This window comes from Pinus tabuliformis, chromosome 2_2 (genome assembly GCF_031772625.1).
Source record: "Pinus tabuliformis cultivar Carrire ecotype Pingquan chromosome 2_2, CPIR1, whole genome shotgun sequence".
NCBI lineage: Eukaryota > Viridiplantae > Streptophyta > Pinopsida > Pinales > Pinaceae > Pinus > Pinus tabuliformis.
The window spans coordinates 1243741346-1243758490 of NC_142300.1; the positions used below are offsets into that span (position 1 = coordinate 1243741346).

The 17145-nt window shown below is 36.8% G+C and overlaps 1 protein-coding gene across 1 annotated transcript; it reads right to left on the reverse strand.

The window, feature by feature from the left end:
- Nucleotides 1-2114: 2114 nt before the first annotated feature.
- LOC149198001 (uncharacterized) lies at nucleotides 2115-12277 on the reverse strand. The gene is made up of 5 exons (XM_089406050.1): nucleotides 11251-12277; nucleotides 3493-3829; nucleotides 3282-3380; nucleotides 2846-2966; nucleotides 2115-2703 (listed from the first exon to the last, which is right to left on the reverse strand). Exons 1-5 carry the CDS (start codon nucleotides 12111-12113, stop codon nucleotides 2489-2491), a joined length of 1635 nt encoding a protein of 544 aa, XP_089262176.1. The 5' UTR covers nucleotides 12114-12277; the 3' UTR covers nucleotides 2115-2488.
- Between the last annotated feature and the right edge of the window lie 4868 nt (nucleotides 12278-17145).

Below are 17145 nucleotides of genomic sequence, written 5' to 3' on the forward strand. Positions count from 1 at the left end.
TGTTTTGATTTCCATCCTTGTCTTCGTTATGAGAAGACAAATCATCATTCAAATAAATGTGAAAAGGAAAAAATGCTCAAATGTAAATAATTCATTATGATTGGATAAGTTCTTATCGTTTGAGCTAACAAGTCAAGAAGTTGCATAAGTCTTACCATCAAGTTCAAATATAGGTAATGATATATTTGCATAGAGAAGTTCCAAATGAAATAGATTTCAAACAATTGCTATAGGTGATGATTTTGTGCATGATGGGCTCATTCTAAAAATTGAAAAATGAATACATTGATAAAATGGTACTCTCATGCACCAAAGGGTCAACCAAAACAAAAGACCATTAGATATACAAATCAAAAAGTTATTGAAGAATCCAAAAGATCAATCATGGATGGCTTCGATGATCTTCTCTCCTTGCACTTGACAAGGGAGAATATCAATGATGATATTTAAGCTTAGAGTTTCAAAGTCCTATCAATAAAAATTCAATCAAATTTTAGGAATTTCAACATGGTAACTAGTCTCCTCAATTGTTCATTAGGATGTTGTTAGATACCTAATTGTGTTTAAATTCAAAAAGCATTTTGGTGATCCTATTTGTTCTCCAAATAGCAAGAAACACTAGTTTCTTGTGGCCAAATTACTTTGCAAATGATCAAATTGTCAAGTAATCCGGAAATGTTTAGACATGGCAGTCATTCACTTTCAAATTTTCTAATATTTTCAAAGCTCATTTCAGATGAATCTTTTAGCATCCATATTGGCAATTTTTCAGGCACATCTTCATTCACTTCCAAATTTTCTATTTTTTTCAGAGCTCATTTCAGATGAATAATTTAGCATCCATATTGGCAATTTTCCAGGCACATCTTTATCAAAGCTTATTTCCAAAATTTCAGATTGAAGATTGTAATGATACCATTTTATGCACTATTTCAAGTTGCCCTATTGGTCTTATTATTCAGACTTGTGAATAAGGAGGAGGGATGTTACTGTGATTATCTGAACAATCACGAAGTCCAAAATCACCTTCTTATGGGTTGTCATCCTTATCTATTAATGATGTGTTCACATTATCCACTCATGAGTTGTCAATGAAATCTAGATCTAAAGGTGGTGAAAACATATATCGAAATAAATACATATGTTAAATATGGCTAAAAGCCTTTTCCACCCTTTTCCACCAAATTCTGGTTTTATTTGTTCTATTTCTTAATAATGAGCCTTTTCCACCCAATTCTTGTTTTATTTGTTCTATTTCTTAATAATGATCTCACTAAGACAGGGGAGAAAGGCAAAGAATACTCACATCTCTTATTTGTCACAATCAAAGATCAATAATATTGAAAATCAATCTAATCTGTCATGGAAGATCAATACATTGAAACTCAACATCATTTGGAAGAGAAAAAATTCAATCAAAAGAAACTGATTTGACGCATTGCGATACACAATGGAACACTGCCAATGGAATCACCAAGCCTTTGGGAAAACCAAAATTTGTGATATGTTGAAATATACTATCATAGAATTCATTTCTCCATTAAGTGATGGTGTTACTAATTGGATAAATTAGAAGCTACAGATTGTCAAAGCATTGGCAGCAGCTGTTTAAGCCTATCGGATAGGTGGCAATGTTATTCTCAGTTTGTTAGATAGGTATCTATTCTAGATCCGCTTTTAAGGGATCTGTTGATCATCTTTTTAGCTAATATGTCATGTATTTCCATATCCTGTTGAATTATAGAGAGATCTGTTTCTTCCTTCTAAATTAATTTGCTGTTTCTTCCGTGTTAACTAATTTACTGTTTAATAATTTAGTTAACTGATTTCCCTTTTTCCAAAAGGAAATGTGGTCATTGTCATGAGAATTTCACCACCTAGTGTTATGATTAATAAGACAGAAGGTGGGAGACTAAAATACTCAAAAGGATGTAAATTATAGATTATTTCCAAACTTAGGAATAGAGGAGGGTTACTTGACATAAGTGCAAGATAAATACTTCAAACTGTCTGCCTTCTTGAACTGGAAATGGAAGAAGTTAAATATACAATTGCCTTTTAAAATGCTAAACTTCAAGAAACATCATTATGCGCAGCAGGTTAGGGAAGAGAACGAAATCAAAGGAGTTATAGCTTGAAATTATTAAAAAGAGACAAGAACAATGAAAGCTGCCGCAGAATTGAAGGAGAAAATTATTAATTCAGCATTTTCCTCTCTTTTTATTTGAATTGCATGGCTACTCACAATTCAACTTATCAAAGAACATAACATGCAATTCTCAATTTATCTGACAGGCATATTTTGCCACTGTCACTCTTTCTTGTGTATATTTGCTACATGACAACCACTGTCTAATTCCTTTTTGCAGTTACTATTCCCTCGGATCCATTTTAAAAATACCTTCTTCAGGAACTTACTCAAGAAGGCTTATTGCACAATACCAACCTGTCACTTAGATACAGTGATTCAATGATGTGACATAGGATTCTATATGGCTGCTTGAAGAACCGGTTGGTTAGAAGTGCTGACAACCCATTGCAAGAATTTCTGAACTATAGCCAGGAATTCCTCTGGCTTCTCTTCCTGGGGTAAGTGACCGCAATTTTTGATAACTTCTAATTTGGATCCAGGTATAGCCTTTGCTAGGCGCTCAGGCTTCCATGCAGGAACCAACCGATCCGTGTCACCGGTCACAACCAACACTTTTTGAGATTGCAGCGTAATTGTCAAGGATAAATGAATCAGCATTTGTGTCTAAACGGTGATAAGCAAACAATCAACAAAGTTTATCATCTATTCTTTCCATGAAACAAATCAGAAGAAAGAAACTTCAGAATGCATTACCAGGGCATGAGATGTCTTTAAGCCGTTTTTTAAGTGGAGGTTTTCCTTCAGATGCAGAGTCAGTAATCATGGCTAATGTGAAGTCAAGGAGAGCCCTCTCCCAACCCTTGCATTTCAGTGGCTGTAAAACAACAGAACTGTTATATTTGAATTGTTTCAAGAACTTTCAGGCAGCGTCTCTCCAAAGATAATATCAAGTTAATATGGGCTGCTGAAGTACTGAATCATTCATTCTTCCAACATTTTACTCCGTTAGAATGAACCCACCTTTACATCTGAGACCAAGAATGAAGTAAAAGAAACAATCCTTCTCTTTTTTACTAAATTCCATCTCTCCATGGCATATACTTTCAAAATCTTACCTTCACATAGAATGAATAAATGCAGCTAAAACTAAAATCTGGACCTACATTTACATCAAAGAACAAGAAATCACCTTTGTGTATCCTTGTATGACATGGTCAGTTACCTTCTGACTATCATACCATGCATACCTAACTGCTTCCCTGCCATATTTATCTATAATAAATCTAACCTGCAAGAAAGAATGAAAACCCATACACAACATTATAAACGGTGATCAGTATTCTCCTGCTGATTCTCTTTGCGTAAGAAATAGAATAAACTCAACTTATATGTAGACTCACCAACATTACTGCCAAGTGAGAACGGAAGATTGCAGACACGATTTTCCTGTAAAAACTATTTACCATTGCTTTCATTTCTTGCATCATGTTTGTAATTAGTCTAAAAACACCCATCCAGAACCTGAAAAGCACCGATCTGATTTTCCTAAATGGATTTCCTTCATCTTTTGAACTCGAATTCTCATTTTCATTCCTTTGCCTTGCATTTTCATTTGAATTCAAATTCTTCCCAATGGCCAAAGGAGCTACAATTGCAGGTGCTACCAGGATCAGTGCTGCAACCCGTTCAGGAGCTTCGAAGTATGCATTTGCTGCTACTAGACAGCCTGCAGAATGCCTGGTGAGATAATTTACATGCAAACAAATGTTAGGGCACTATCACAGTTTCCTATTTCTTTACAATAAACAGCATTAGAAAACAAGTGCACCTCACCTCAGATCACAGTGCAAAATTCATTCAAAGGGATAAATTTTCACAAATTTTACATCTCTTTGGCTGAGTGAATCATTCAGTCGAATTTCTTTTATGTCACTCAAGTGAAAGGACCTTCACAGGTTTTCCAACCAAAATGGACTATTTATAAGACAAATCTTATTTACCGTTCTGCAATGTGAGCTTCCTTTCAAAGAAAATGGGTAGCATAAACATAAAAATATGCTGCTTCTTTTATTTTTTTCTCTGGATTCAGAGGAAAGAAAATAAAACAGTCAAGAGAATTTGAGGAATTGTGAAGAGATGTATTGTTTTAAAGCCATGTTTGTAGCTTCTTTAGGCAAAAAAATATGTCAAAAATTTTTAACAGAAAGAATTTGACATGTCCTGGAATTGTTGTTTCTAGATGAATGAGTTACTGATCAAGAAAGAGCAGTTATACATTAACCAAGAAAAGAACATAACTGACTGAAAACTGAAACCAAACACACAAATAAACACACAAGATTTACGTGGTAAAACCTTGATAGGGTGTCAAGGAAACATCCACGGGGCAAAGGATTGGAATCTCTATTAATTCAACAATGATTCTCCACGGTTATGTTTCTAGGGCATTCACTAGTTTTATACAAGCCTCCTCTATTACATAACTGCTATTTCGGTATAAAACTAACTAGTTACATTTTTACCCAAATTTACATAATTCGTTGTCAAACTTCCAACAAACTCCACCTTGACAACAATTTTCCTAATCCCTTGCCCATGCCCATTCATCATCTTTTCTGCAAGCCAAGAGAAGCTAAACACCATCATAGCTTCTCTACTATAATTGGCTTTGTGAATATGTCTACACAATTCTCTCGCGTATGGACCTTTTGAAGAGCTACTTTTCCGCCATCGATCACATGTCTCAGAAAATGATACCTTACATCAATGTGCTTGGTTCTGCTGTGATAAGCAGGATTTGTAGCCAAGTGAATAGCACTTTGACTATCACAAAGTACATTCACTTTCTCCTGCATCCTTCCAATCTCATCGAGCAAACCCTTTAACTAGATTGCTTCTTTACTGGCATCTGAAGCAGCTATATATTCTGCTTTGGTAGTGGACAACACAACTGTTTCTTGAAGCTTTGACATCCAACTAATTGCTCCACCTGCAAGAGTAAAGACATAATCTGCAGTAGATCTTCTTTTGTCCAAATCACCTGCATAGTCAGCATCTACATATCCGCAGACTGATCCTTCACTACCACTAAAGACGATGCAATGGTCACTTGTGCCTCTTAGATATCGAAGCACCCATTTCCTGCTTACCAATGTTCTTTACCTGGATTTGCCATGAACCCGCTGACAACTCCAACTGCATGTGAAATGTCAGGTCTTGTAGATACCATCGCATACATTAAGTTGTCTACAGCATTTGCATATGGTACATGAGAAATACACTGCTTTTCTTCATTAGTTCTAGGACTCAAAACCGAAGAAAGCTTAAAATGGGAAGCTAGTGGAACATTAACAGGTTTCACATTGTTCATAGAGAACTTTTCAAGTACTTTCTCCACATACTTCTGCTGTGATAACCAAAGCTTACCATTTTTCCTGTCTCTGTGTATCTCCATGCCCAAGATATGTTTTGCTGCTCCAAGATCCTTCATATCAAACGTCCTAGAGAGCTGAGCCTTTAACCTGTTGATCTCTTCCATGCTTTTGCTTGCAATAAGCATATCGTCAACATACAAAGCTAAGATAATGAATATGCCATTGAAACTTTTGAAGTCTACACAATGATCACACTCACTTCTTATAAAGTTCTGGCTCACCATGAAGGAATCAAACTTCTTGTACCATTGTCTGGGAGACTGCCTTAGACCATACAATGATTTCTGAGCTTGCAAACTAATCTTCTACTGCGACCTTGTACAAAACCTTCTGGTTGTTCCATATATATCTCTTCATTCAAATCACCATGTAGAAAAGTTGTTTTAACATCTAACTATTCTAACTCAAGATTAAGTAACTTAGTTAGTGCCAACACAGTACGAATAGAAACAAGTTTTGCAACTGGAGAAAAAATCTCATGAAAGTCTATACCTTCAACCTGAAAATACCCTTTTGCTATCAGTCTCGCCTTATACCTTTCGATACTTCCATCAACTTTCCGTTTCAATTTGAAGACGCACTTGCATCCAACAACACTTCTCCCTTCAGGAAGCTCTACAAGATCCCAGGTATTGTTCTTGGCTAAGGAATCTATTTCTTCTTCCATGGTCGTTTTCCATTTTTCGCTATCTGTATCATCTACTGCTTCCTGATAACAAGAAGGTTCCCCATCTTTAGTAATCAAAGCAAAAGATGAAGCAGAATCTTCATACCTTTTGGGAGTTTTTCTTTCCCTTGTAGACCTTCTTAGAGCGACTGGTTGCTGAACTGGTTCAGAAACTTGAATTGGTTCAGAAGCTTCAACGGCTTCCTTTGTGTCTTCAACACCTTTTTCTCCAGAAGTCTCTCCTTCCTTTTTACTGTCACCGAAAGGTCTAGCCTCCAACTGAACTCGTTGATTTGGCGATACCTGTTCCTGTTCAATTCTTTCAACATTTGATTTTAAAAAAGAAGATTCATCAAATGTTACATCTCTACTAATGACTATCTTCCGCAATGTAGGATCCCACAACCCATATCCTTTCACTGCATAGTCATACCCAACAAAGACATAACATTTCAATTTTGGATCTAATTTTGAACGTTGATTTTTAGGAATAAGAGAATAAGCACCACAACCAAATATCCTCAAATGTGAATAATCACAAGACCGACCTGTCCAAACTTCTTCAAAAATTTTACGATTAATTGCTGTTGAAGGTGATCTGTTAACTAAATAACAAGCAGTAGATACTGCTTCTGCCCACAACTCCTTTTGCAAGTTAGCATTGTTGATCATGCTTCTGGTTCTTTCCATAAGATTCTAGTTCATACGCTCAGCAACACCATTTTGCTGAGGAGTATAAACAACAGTTTTGTGTCTAATAATTCCTAAAAAGGATGGAATTGTAGCATTGGAAAAATTGGAGAAAATATTTAAGACTTGCAACATTGGTCCCTCATCCTTACAATATTGTTCAAATTCAATTAAAGTGAACTCACCACCATTGTCAGTTCTTAAACATTTAATAGATTTGCATGTTCTTTTCTCTACCATTGCTTTAAATTGTTTAAAGACATTGAATACATCAGCTTTCTTTTTTAGCATAAAGACCCAAACTTTATGGGAGAAATCATCAATAAACGTTAAAAAATATAGAGCACCTCCATATGACACAACAGGGGATGGTCCCCATAGATCAGAATGAATATAGTCTAAAATATCTTTACTATTATGATTTCCAACTTTAAATCTCTGTTTACACTGTTTTCCATACACACAATGTTTACAGAAATCTAACTTCAAGGATTTCAGATCGGGAAGAGATTTACGTTTCATCAGTATCTGAAGACCTTTCTCGCTCATATGACCTAATCGTTGATGCCATAGACGAGTACCTGCTTCTTCCTTTTCTGACGCAACCGCTGCTTCACTGACCTGAGTACTTCCTTTTAACCTGTAAATATTTCCGACCTTTTCTGCTTTCATAACCACTAGGGCTCCTTTAGAGACTTTCAAGACACCATCCTGACCTGTAAACTTATAACCATCTGAATCCAACACTCCCAAAGAAATCAATTTTTCTTCAAATCAAGTACATGTCTAACACTAGTTAATGTTCTAATTGTGTTATCATACATCTTAATCCTGATATTTCCCATCCCAACAGTCTGACATGACACATTATTACCCATAAACACAGAACTACCGTTTACATTTTCATACGAAGTAAACCAATTTCTATGTGGGCACATGTGATGAGAAGCACCAGAGTCTAACAGCCAACTTTCTAAACCCTGAGAGACATTACATTTAGGTGAAGTTTCATCTATCATACATAATTCTTCAGCAAATAAAACTTCGTCTATCATACCTGAATTGACCTGATTCGCTTCCTTCTTCGGGTTATCGGATTCTTTTCGTTTCCAACAGTATTTCTTCAAGTGTCCAATTTTATTGCAGTGCCAACATTTTGCCTTACACTTCTTTCCATTTGATTTAGATCTGGAAGACCCCCTTGGTTTTTCTCCTCTTTCCTTTGAGCATCCTCTAGCTAGCATGGCTTCTGATGCAGCTATTTCAGTATTGGATTTCCTTCGTACTTCTTCAGACAGGAGAGCTCCCACGACTGAGTCAAACTTCAAAGAATCAGCAATGCTCATGCTGATTTAAGTTACGAAGTGATCCCATGATTCGGGCAGAGAATACAGCAAGGTTATGGCTTTATCTTCTCCTTGAATTTTAACTTCCATATCTGTTAATTGGCATATAAGTGTATTAAAAACATTCAAATGTTTGGCAACTTTTGAACCTTCTTTCATTTGAAGACTGTACAACTATTTTTTCAGATAAATTCTATTGGTTAATGACTTTGTCATATAGAGATTTTCTAGTTTTTCCCACAATTCTAAAGCTGTAGTCTCTTCAACAATATGAAAGAGAACTTCATCCGTCAGGACTCAGGCATAACCAGATGGTACTAAGAGCTTGGGCATCCAAGTCCTCCCAATCTGAAGTAGTCATGGTTGCAGGTTTCTTAGTTGCCACATCCCATGCCTTATGCAACCCTTGTTGCACAAGCAGATCCCTAACCTTCAGTTTCCAAAGAGAAAAATTGCTCTTTCCGGTGAATTTCTCCACCTCGAATTTTGCATTCGACATCTTGGCCATTTACCTAGGGTTTCAATATTCGGTCTTTCAACTAGTGTTTATCTTTCCTTATTTCTCCAAAAAAATTTTCTTTTCAATTTAAATAGAAAAAACCCTTAAAAAAAACTTTTTTCCTTTCGTTCAATTAAAGAAAAAACAACCTTTGTCTTTTTTCTTCAATTTACACACATCCACCCTTTTATTTCCAGAGATTATTCAATTTACACAAATCTTTATTCTCACAACTTTCTGGAAAAAAAATTCTGAGAGAAAAATTTCTTTCAAAAAATACCAGGGTTCATGACAGCGTCCAATGTTAATAATGGCGGCAGGGACAGCGTTTGCGGCAGACTTTCTCAGGCGTTTCAGCACGCAGAGATCACGGTCCTTCTCTCACGCAGGTCTGGCAGTGTCCTCTGACACAGGCTCTGCCTGGTTCGATGGCTCTTCCACGCAGGCAACAGGTTCACGACGCTACAGTAAAAGTAGCCCTTCACCAGAGGTTTGGCAGCTTCCTCTTCACGTCGTTCCAGACTCTTCTTCATCCTCATGCTGCAGTCAACGCACCCTTTCACCAGAGGTTTGGTAGCTTCCTCTTCACGCCTACACGCAGGGCAGTGAACCTCTGCTTCAAACTTTCACCAGCGTCTCCTTCTTGCCTTCACGCAGGCAGTTCACGCAGGCAAATGGGCTTCTCCACACAGCAATGGCACAGGGTAGTGAACTTTCACCAGCATCCCCTCCTTGCCTTCACGCAAGCAGTTCACGCAGGCAAATGGGCTTCTCCACGTAGGTGAACCTCTCCTTCACGCACATGCAGAGCCTTCACAACTGCGATAGGCTGCTCTGGCAGCACGTAACAATACAGGGCCTCCTCCATGCACGCAGATGAACAGGGCAGCAGCATGCAGGTTCTACACTTCACGGTTCTGCACTTCATGCAGAGATGGGGTTTAGCGCTTGCCTTCACATAGAGACAGGGTCTGCCAGCCTTCACGCAGCAAAGAAGTCCACACGCAGAGCTTCTGCTCTCCACGCAGCAATGCGATGAACGCAAGTGGATTTCTGATCTCTCACAAGCCCCGATTCAACTAATCGCTCTGATACCAATTGTTGTTTCTAGATGAATGAGTTACTGATCAAGAAAAAGCAGTTATACATTAACCAAGAAAAGAACATAACTGACTGAAAACTGAAACCAAACACACAAGATTTACGTGGTAAAACCTTGACAAGGTGTCAAGGAAACATCCACGGGGCAAGGGATTGGAATCTCTATTAATTCAACAATGATTCTCCACAATTACATTTCTAGGGCATTCACTAGTTTTATACAAGCCTCCTCCGTTACATAACTGCTATTTCGGTATAAAACTAACTAGTTACATTTTTACCCTAATTTACATAATTCGTTGTCAAACTTCCAACAGGAATGTACTGGAAATTGTTTTTTCAAAACAATGTTCATCTACTAAAAATGGTTACAACATAAGTTATATGACCTAGATAGCATGCTAATGAACTTCATACCAACCTTCAACCTAGCCTAATGTATTCACCTTGGCAAACAAAATGGACATTCATAGATCAAAACGGAAATTTATTGATAGTCCAAAGGGGCTTGAAGATAAATCTATCGTAAATCCATAGTTTTGAGAACTTGAAACTACGTGCCCTTGCCTTGGTTTAACAATATTATAGATTCAATTGTTTATAAATGATTAATCATTTAAAAGGTTCGTAACTTACATAAATATCTCAAAATACCATAAGACTAACTGTTCAACCAAAGTCACCCGAGACTTGCACTTAGCCACTAACTAAACTGCAAAAGGTAGAGAACCTACCAGAACTAGCAAACCATCAGTATTACCATTGAAACAACTTATTAACATTTTTTCAAATCAATTTATTAACATTTTTTCAAATCAATTTTGATATTACTAAGGATCAGAGCAAAGATTTTGTGTATATCACATTGTGAATTCCCATCTCACTAACTATTAGATAAACAACATGAAGTAAATCGATCCTATAATGTTCCAAGACATTCAAAAACAACACAATAAATACTTACTATGCCAAATGGATGGGAGCATGACTCTAAAATAGATGAATAAGGCTTAATTGCACAACCCCTAAAAATAGGAACCATTCTTGATAACCCCAAAAGGTAACAATATTAAATAATCTAGAAAACTGAGTGTGAATGAGTTTAACAATCTCTTTATTTATTTATACTAATTTCTGCATCATCTATTTGTCATGTAGGAATTTTCAACCATTCCTCATGTAGGCCAATTTTAGCTAATGTTTGTTCCTGACTAATGTACAGTTCACTTGTACACACTACAAGTTGTCCATTATATTGATTAGAAGTACCACACTAAATCCTTGAAAGTTTGCTAGACTCTTTACTTGTCAATTGCAAATGCAAATTCAATTATGACCTCTTTCACATCTCAACAGGAAATTGAAGAGAAAAAAATCAATTTTGGCAATAAAAATGGCGTTTAGCTTCATCAGTTGCTTACCCAATTAATATGGCTTTCTGGGACTGCAAAAGGTCTATAAAACTCAAAGTGGCCGCAACTGAAAAGCCGAGCGAATAAGGGTTCATAGTGGGCAATTTCCCATTCTTATCAGAAGCAGAGCCTGCGAGCTGGATTCTGGAACTCAGCCCAAATGCGGGCCTATCAAAAGCCACCACTTTCGACCCAACTACCTTAGCCAGCGGTTTGAGCACTTGGTTCCATGAGAATGCAGATGCTCCAAACCCGTGCAACAGAATTGCAGGAACCCCAATTGGAGGGTTACTCGGTTTGGTAATTTCAGAAAACGCATTGCCCATGTCCTCTGTGCCCACAATAGAAATCTCAGTAGAAGAATCCGCCAATTTATGATGGACTTGAACCCCGTTGATGTCCACAAAAAGACTATCTGGATCACCTAACATCAGGGGATCCAGTAACTCATCCTGATCTACTCCAGCTATTATTAACTTCTTTTTCTTTTTCTTCTTCCTGCTACTAGTCCTAACTTCTTCACCTATTCCCTCCTGAGGCATTTCTTCAAGTGACCCAAATCCAGGACCACCCAATTCAGCTGCCCCTGCATTACACTGAATTCTAGGCCTCAAAACACTTATCTTCATAACAGTTTCAGGCAGTGTCCACTTTGGCTTTTCCCTTGCACTGTAAGCACTAGTTTTCTTTTGTAGTAATGTGCAGCTATATGTTCTTCTCTTCTGTGTTGGACATGCTTGAATTGCCGGAACTGCCCAGTGGAATTTTTGGATGAAGCTTTTGTTGAATGATACATATTTAATAGAATTGAATTGCACAAATGGAAGGCCAGGTTGCTTGCAGTAATATACAGGACAGGAATGGGTAACCATGTCTGACAGCGTAATTAATTCCTCGTCTGGCAACTGGGTAGCGGCAAATGTGGCCGTATAATTCTGTAAGACGGCACATAGGGATGAATAAATAGTATTGGATTTCTATAAAACGTAAATAGGGTACCAATGATTTTTCCGAGACGGAACTATCGTCCGTCGATCCTCCACGTCTATTTCTTCGGTTTGACTGTCTTGATTCCATCCATAAATTTGGAGTCAGTCTATCTGAAAAGTTAAGTAAAAGCCTTTATGTATAGATCTGTGATATTTTTTCTTTTTTCCATCAAATGATACATTTTTATATTTGAGTGAGTTAAAATGTGGCATGGGTGGGTTGGTTGGTTTTCTATTCCAAATGTTACTATTATGATTCTCTAGGTCGGCACTAATAAATTAAGAGATTTAATTTTTTTTATAAGCATAAATAAATAGAGATTTAATGTTGTAATTCTTTATACATTTTATTTTCACAGGAAAAAATTTAATTAATAAAATCAATTTTAAATTTAAATTTATTTTTAAAAAATTAAAAGATAAAATAATTTATTTATTAAAGAATTCCATTATATATATATAGAGTTACATTTATGAAAATTTTAAAAATTTAATAATAAAATTATAAATTTAATAATAAAATGGATATTTTTTAATTTATGGCATTAAAATGTAATTTGTGATTATATTTTTTCTTTTAATTTTCAAAATTATGATGTGTGAAGATTATGGGATGAAATTTTTTGAGTGAGTTAATGATTAACAATATGTGCTTTCTTGTAAGAGGTCACATGTTCAAATCCAGAGGGGTACAACATGTATACCTCTGTAAACTCTAGCAATCAAATCATTGTGTAGAGGCAAGTCCTTTATCCCACAAATAAGGGGGTCTCATATACCAGAGGGCCTCATACACCAATTTTAAGGTCAAGGCCAACCCAGACCCCACAATGGTGTATAAGGCCCTCTTGTTTGTGGAACAAAGGACCTGCCTTTACAAGCAACCAAATTGATGTACGAGACCCTCTTGTTTGTGGCACAAGGGACCCACTTATACATAGCAATTTAACCACTAAAGCTTATAAAGGTATACATACTCTAACCCACTGCAAATTTGAACATGTGACCTCATAAGAGGAATCACATGTTCTTAACCATTAGGTTCACTCAAGTTGTTCTTATCCATAGCTAAATATGTGAGATGTGGTTATAGAATTTCAAGATTATAGATGCATTTATAGTATATGAATGGATTTGTATTACCACATGATCAGATATTGATCCATGACCTAAATGATAGCTCAAATTTCAAAGTGTTCGAAAGAGTGTCGAACCTGAACAACCAGATAGATGTCATCTTCCTGATTCTAGTGCCATGAACGGTTCGAAAAACTAATACCATATGAAGGAGTTATCGCAATTTGAAAAGCCCAGTAAACTGTAATTTTTGGACGTTTAACCAAGATTAATTTGGTTTTTGAAAATATTAAAAAGATTAATATTCCCTGGAATATTCCCTTTTGGGGTAAGTGTTAAACCTTTCCTTAAACGACTTTATTTAAGTTTCGTATTGAGCACGTGGGTAGTATTCGGAAAGTGGGAAATGGTATCTCGCGCGGACAGAAAGCTGTAAATGGTATTCTATGATTTCACATGATTAACCTTAGCGGGTGACACGTAGCATGAGAGAACCACGTTTCTCGCGTGCTCTCGACTTGATACCAGTCGTGCAAGAATCTGCATGAGATTGCACGACAACCGTTCGATTGGATGGGTCACATCGATGGTGGAGATCATCCGGGTTAGTTAGTGAGCGGACAACACGATATCCGTTGGATCGAGCGAGATAGATCGACGGTGGAGATTCCGCTATTTGAAATTCTTTCGGTGAGGATTGTCCCTAACCATCGAGATTATATCGCCACATATGCGCGCCCAACATTAATTGTAACAACTCACCTCCGACAGTTAGCTTGGCAGAGTAGCTAAACTTAGGCAATTATGCTAAGTTTAACTGGAGTTAGGTGCAGTTCACCAAATTTGGTGGAGTATCCCTAGGAGATATTGATTGAATGCACTCTAGGAGTCGTTTTCGACCAGAGAGAGTGAAATAAGAGGCTAGCTAGGATAATTGGAGCCTTCTGAAGCTAATGGAATAGTCTAGAGATGTTGAAGAAATCATCTTCATAGAGATTTTTATCCAGGGAGATTTTGGAGCTCAGGGTCACTAGGAGTTGGAGGCAATTGTAGGAGCTACCAGTACTCAATCTCAGCAAACCAACAGTCATTCCTGATTGTAATGAGCCTTCTGAATCCATTGTAGGGATTTTCAGAAGCATTTGGAGACTTCTAAAGGCCGAGATTCTACAGGGAAGTTTTAGGCGGCCTAGTGCCAATTGTGGAGGAAGGCCTAGTTTGGGGATGCAGTGCTCATTTTGAGCAAATGATCAATATATTTTCAGTGTCTGATATGTGATGGAGATATTAGATGAGGTTTCAGTGACAGTTAAAGAATTCTAAAGGAGTTAGTGCCATCAAGAAGCTCAGGGTAGCTCAGAGCACTAATTGAAGGAATCAAGTCTAAGGGAGCTTAGAGCTGTTTGCAGAGTGATGATAGCCATGACAAGGATATAGATGGTATTATAAGTTCATTGGTTCAGTTCAGTAACCTTTGGAGTTAAGTGTGGAACTTGTAAAAGAAACTTTACCATAATCCCAAAAAACCAAGTCAAGATGACAAAAGCTCAAGGAGACGTGGCCCACGATATTCGAGTGAACTCCTAAATTAAATTTGTTGTTATGTGTGGTTGTTTATTTGCTACATTATATGGTTGTTATATGTGTTTAATATCAGCAGAAACAAATGGACTTAAAGCACTTAAACAGTTAAAAGAAAACATACACCTGTTTCAAGTATTTAATTCCGCAAATGTCATATATAAGCTAGATCATTTATTTGTTTAGCTGAGTGGGAGGTTCTTGTAAGCATAACAAGTTATCAAACCCCCATTTCAGATCAAGGTGGTATCAGAGCATGGTTGCTTGATTGACAAAGCAATAGGTTGCTTGTTTGACTTGAAAGGTGTTTAAACAGTATAAAGGATTTGACTGTTTGACTGTTTGTAAACTGACTGTTGTTTGAGTTTGCAAAGGTGAAGGGAAAGCTACTGATAGCTAAGTCTAGGAAAGGACAAGAAGGAAGAAGGGTTGAAGGCATTCTCCTTACCCAAAGGACCTCAAGGCAACCCTTGAAGCATAAGAGGGTTTGTTTGCAAAAGGCTGCTTGAATAAGAGTTTGACTCTACAACCATTTAGTTCAGAAATTTTGTCAATAGATTTTGAAAGCTTTGTGAATTTTGTTGAAGCTCTTTTGTTCATTTTTATAATGACAACTTCTACAAGTGAGTTTTCAAAATCCTCCTCCTTCACAAGATTCTTTGATGAAAACATGAAGCAAGACTTGTTCATCATGATGGATATGGTGAAACAAATGTATGAAGATGAAAGGAAGAGCACCAAACTTCGAGAGCAGTTGAATTCCATGAAGGAAGAGAAGTAGTTGCTTTTTGACAAATTGTAGGAAATGGAAAGTCAACTTCATATTGCAAATATGAACCTAGAAAGGATGCATGAGTTGGAGACACAGCTCCTTGTTGCCAAAGAAGCCTTAGTCAAGCATCAATTTGAAAAAGAGGTAAACAATTCTAGTTTGTCTTCAATTTCCTGTAAGGATGTTTATGTTGGTGCTTTTGAAAAACATACAAGAGGTATAGGGTCCAAGTTAATGTCAAAAATGGGCTATGAACGAAAAGGGTTGGGCAAACATGCACAAGGCATAGTTGAGCCAATAATGGTTGAGGAAATGCCTAAGTATTTGGGTCTTGGTTATGGACAATATTATGGAGAAAGTTCCAAAGTAGCCATGAAGGCAATTAAAATAGTTCCTAGAAGGAGTTTCATTTTAGGTTCTCTACCTCAAGTTTGTAAAGATTGTATTCATGGGGAATGCAATTGTTTGAAACATACTTTGCAAGAAGAAGGTGTTCATAAGCATGCACTCGAACAAGGGAGTTGTGAAAGCTCTAAAATCATTGAAGAGATTGATGGTGTTCCAAAGGGAGCCACTTCTTCATTCGATTCACCTTCTCATGAAGGAAACAAAGGTGAAAGAGGAAGGTATAAATCTGATTTCAATCACATTTCTTTTGATTATGTTAAGCATGGTAAATTTCCACATAAGCATTGGAAAAAAATTTCATGTTCCTTTTGTGGTTTGGTTAACCATAGTGTTTCTAGATGTTGGAAGAAAATGGCCACATACAGGAAACTTTTGAAGAAGAGGAGGCAAGAAGCCAAAGGTCCATTGGACAAGGCAAATTATGTTGTAAAGAGGATGAACATGTGTTGCAATTATTTCCATAAGCAAGGACATATTGCTGAAAAGTGTTGGATTTTGAATCCAACAATGCTTCCACGAAATTTGAAGAAGGTGGAAAAAGAGAATGGCAAGAATGGAAAGGAAGTTTCCATAATTGATGTGTTTCAGGATGATTCACATGTTGATGTCGATGTGCAGTTAAAGGAAGTGCCTTTGATGTGGATTGGTAAGAAATGGTTAGAGTTCTTATCCAATTAAAGTTGCATGTCTTTTGATTTGATACATTTCTTTGCCAATGGAATGCAAGTTGCAGGGTTTTACCAAAAAGGTGAATGAAAAAGTTGAGTATGAGACTCACTTTATTGCAGCAAAATTATGTTCATTTCAGCTTTGTAAGTACATTTACATATGATTGAGGATCTTGTACTTATGATTGTGCTTGAGAGAAAGTTGAAGAATGGAATACATGCATGAGAATGGTATGTATGAACAAAGGAATGTTCATGATTTCATTGTATTTGAACATGTATGTGTAATTGACTTGATGGTCGATTGCTTTGTTTAAACATGCATGCAATGTCATATTGACTTGGAAAAGTTGATTTTGTCTCCAAGATTGAAAAAGGGAGATAATGATGAAGTGTTTCACAAGAGGTG

Excerpts from the sequence above, each read along its gene's own strand:
- LOC149198001 (XM_089406050.1), bottom strand. The coding sequence starts at position 12,113 with ATGGTTACCCATTCCTGTCCTGTATATTACTGCAAGCAACCTGGCCTT. Across the intron at positions 3,830-11,250 it reads CAGAAAGCCATATTAATTGG|GCATTCTGCAGGCTGTCTAG; the intron begins GTAAGCAACTGA and ends TTATCTCACCAG. Across the intron at positions 2,967-3,281 it reads TCATACAAGGATACACAAAG|CCACTGAAATGCAAGGGTTG; the intron begins GTGATTTCTTGT and ends GTTGTTTTACAG.